We start from the raw sequence: 2,778 nt of genomic DNA on the forward strand, positions 1-2,778 counted from the left end.
TTTGGTATCAGTGCTGGCAGGGGGAGGGACCATGGAGTCAGAGTGTAGCTGTTCCTCTAACTTTCTAACAGGATTCTTCTCATTCTCTGTGGCCCATGGGGATATTTCAGCCTCATCCCCGTGTTCTAGGATTTTCAAAATGATGTGTTGTTACGAGTAGTTGCTAGTTTTTTCTGGCAAGAGTGACAAAGTGCATGACCTATTTTGCCATCTTGATGACGTCATTCAGAATAAAAACTCTAAAGTCTGAACCCTTAACCACAGTACTATGCTGTTTCCTAAGATGCAAAATATCCTACAATTGATACAGTAGTTGGGGCTAATATTTGTACCAGCCTCCCTCAGGAATAGTTCATATGAAGACTTCCCTAAGAAGACTTACTTCATAACTTTATTGGGCATACATGCTATCCCACAAGAAAATATCAGGATTATAAATTATGATATAATTTTCCAGGCCATGTTGAAGGTGTTGTATTAAATATATTTGTAAAAAGTTTGAGAAGTTATTATAAACAGGGTAATTTTTCTTATGTGTAAAAGAAGAAAATTTTAAAAATCTACCTAGATGAGATCTTGGAGAGAAGAGCTATTTCAAGTTTATTCTGGAATGATGCCAGTTTTACCTCACTATTATTAAGCAGCAGTTATGTATTGAATTTTCAAAATTCCTATAAAATCTTACCGTTTTACAATGATCTCTCTCATATAATTATAGAGTTTCTATTGCTTTTTAGAAAATTTTTAAAATATTTAATATTTCATCTCCACATACCCATGTACTTCTTCCTCCATAATGTGTCGTTCATTGATATCTGCTACGTGACCTCCACAGACCCCAAGATACTCTCCAACTTCTTCCAGGAGTAGCAAACTATCACCCTTGTGGGTTGTGCTGTTCAATACTTCACCCTTCCAAACGTGGGACTGAGTGAGTCTTGTCTCATGACAGCCATGGTTTATGATTGATATGCTGCCATTTGTAACCCACTTCTCTATTCATCCATCATGTCACCCACTCTGTGTGTTCAGATGGTTCTGGGGTCCTATATTAAATATTTAATTTAATAAATATTTAATATTTTTAAAATATGTCTTTTAATTTTTCTGAGACCTCATCAGGTAATTGGGAACCTGAAACACTGAGAAGGTCCTATTTGACAATTAGATGGAAACTGTAGTCTTTCTTCTAGGACGGTAAAGCGTTTTCCATTTTTCAGTGCTCAGTGAAGGGAAGAAAATGGCAGATGTGAGAATTATAATGTCGTCATTTCACGTGAGTCAGTAATGCATTCTTTTGACTCTTTTCTCATTTTAGGAGCACCAAGCCAATGACTCAAGGAGGAAATATTACAGCTATCACCCATTTCCTCCTCTTGGGATTCTCAGATTTCCCCGGAATCAGAGCAGTGCTCTTCGTTGTATTCCTGTTGGTGTACATTGTGACTCTGATTTGGAACCTGTGTCTCATCATCTTAATAAGGATGGATTTCCATCTCCACACACCCATGTACTTCTTCCTCCATAATCTGTCCTTCATTGATATCTGCTACGTGACCTCCACAGTCCCCAAGATGCTCTCCAACTTTTTCCAGGAGCAGCAAACCATCACCCTTGTGGGTTGTGCTGTTCAATACTTCATCTTTTCAACCATGGGACTGAGTGAGTCTTGTCTCATGACAGCCATGGCTTATGATCGATATGCTGCCATTTGTAACCCACTTCTCTATTCATCCATCATGTCACCCACTCTGTGTGTTCAAATGGTGCTTGGGTCCTATATGGCAGGATTCTCTGGTTCTATATCCCAATTGTGTGCCATGCTTCAGCTCCAATTCTGTGGGCCTAATGTCATCAACCACTTCTTCTGTGACATGCCCCAACTGTTAGTCCTGTCCTGCACTGACACTTTCTTTGTACAACTCATGACTGCGGTATTAATAGTGATCTTTGGGATAATAAATGTCTCAATTATCATGATATCTTATGGCTGTATTGTCATCTCCATTATGAAGATCACTTCAGCTAAAGGCAGGTCCAAGGCTTTCAGCACCTGTGCTTCTCACCTGACAGCAGTGACCCTCTTCTATTCCTCAAGTATCTTTGTCTACTTGAGTTCCAGCTCTGGCGGTTCCTCCAGCTTTGACAGATTTGCATCAGTCTTCTACACTGTGGTGATTCCCATGTTGAATCCCTTGATTTATAGTCTGAGGAACAAAGAAATCAAAGACGCCTTGAAGAGGTTGCAAAAGAAGGGAAAGTATTGCTGAGGTCACAGATTATGAGATTTTTGACATATTTATCCTATCAGAATCACCTTAACCCAGAATAATATGCACAAGAATGCACTATAACAAAATTCATACTGCCTTTGGAAAAAGAAGACTTAATTTGACACAAATAATATGCCAAAATGGACCAATAGGTGACTCAATGCCATGCAAACACAATATCTTTAAGTCCTAGAGGTTCATGAACATCAGCTTACATGAGGAGTAGATTGATCATTTATTTATATATCAATCTTTCCATCATTTATGAAACATCAGGTTTAAAACACTTGTTGCTTCCTTTAGTTTCTGAGATTGAACCCTGCCCAATTGCAGGACTCTGACATGAAAGGAAAGGTAACAGACAGAGGTCCTCTTGGATATAGAAACTTTGTCACTCAAATATTTTGATGCAGCAGCATGACTAAGACACAGAAGTGACCAATGTTTGTTTTGTGTTTCTGACCAGAATAGGAAGGAACAAAGAGAAAGGATGTGACTTTGGACA

The 2,778-nt window shown here is 38.7% G+C and overlaps 1 protein-coding gene across 1 annotated transcript; it reads left to right on the forward strand.

Moving 5' to 3' along the window:
* Positions 1-1,331: 1,331 nt before the first annotated feature.
* Positions 1,332-2,270, forward strand: LOC138916845 (olfactory receptor 5AN1-like). Its single transcript, XM_070230449.1, has one exon. It carries the CDS (start codon positions 1,332-1,334, stop codon positions 2,268-2,270), a length of 939 nt encoding a protein of 312 aa, XP_070086550.1.
* The last annotated feature ends 508 nt before the right edge of the window (positions 2,271-2,778 follow it).

Source organism: Equus caballus, chromosome 12 (assembly GCF_041296265.1).
Source record: "Equus caballus isolate H_3958 breed thoroughbred chromosome 12, TB-T2T, whole genome shotgun sequence".
Lineage (NCBI taxonomy): Eukaryota > Metazoa > Chordata > Mammalia > Perissodactyla > Equidae > Equus > Equus caballus.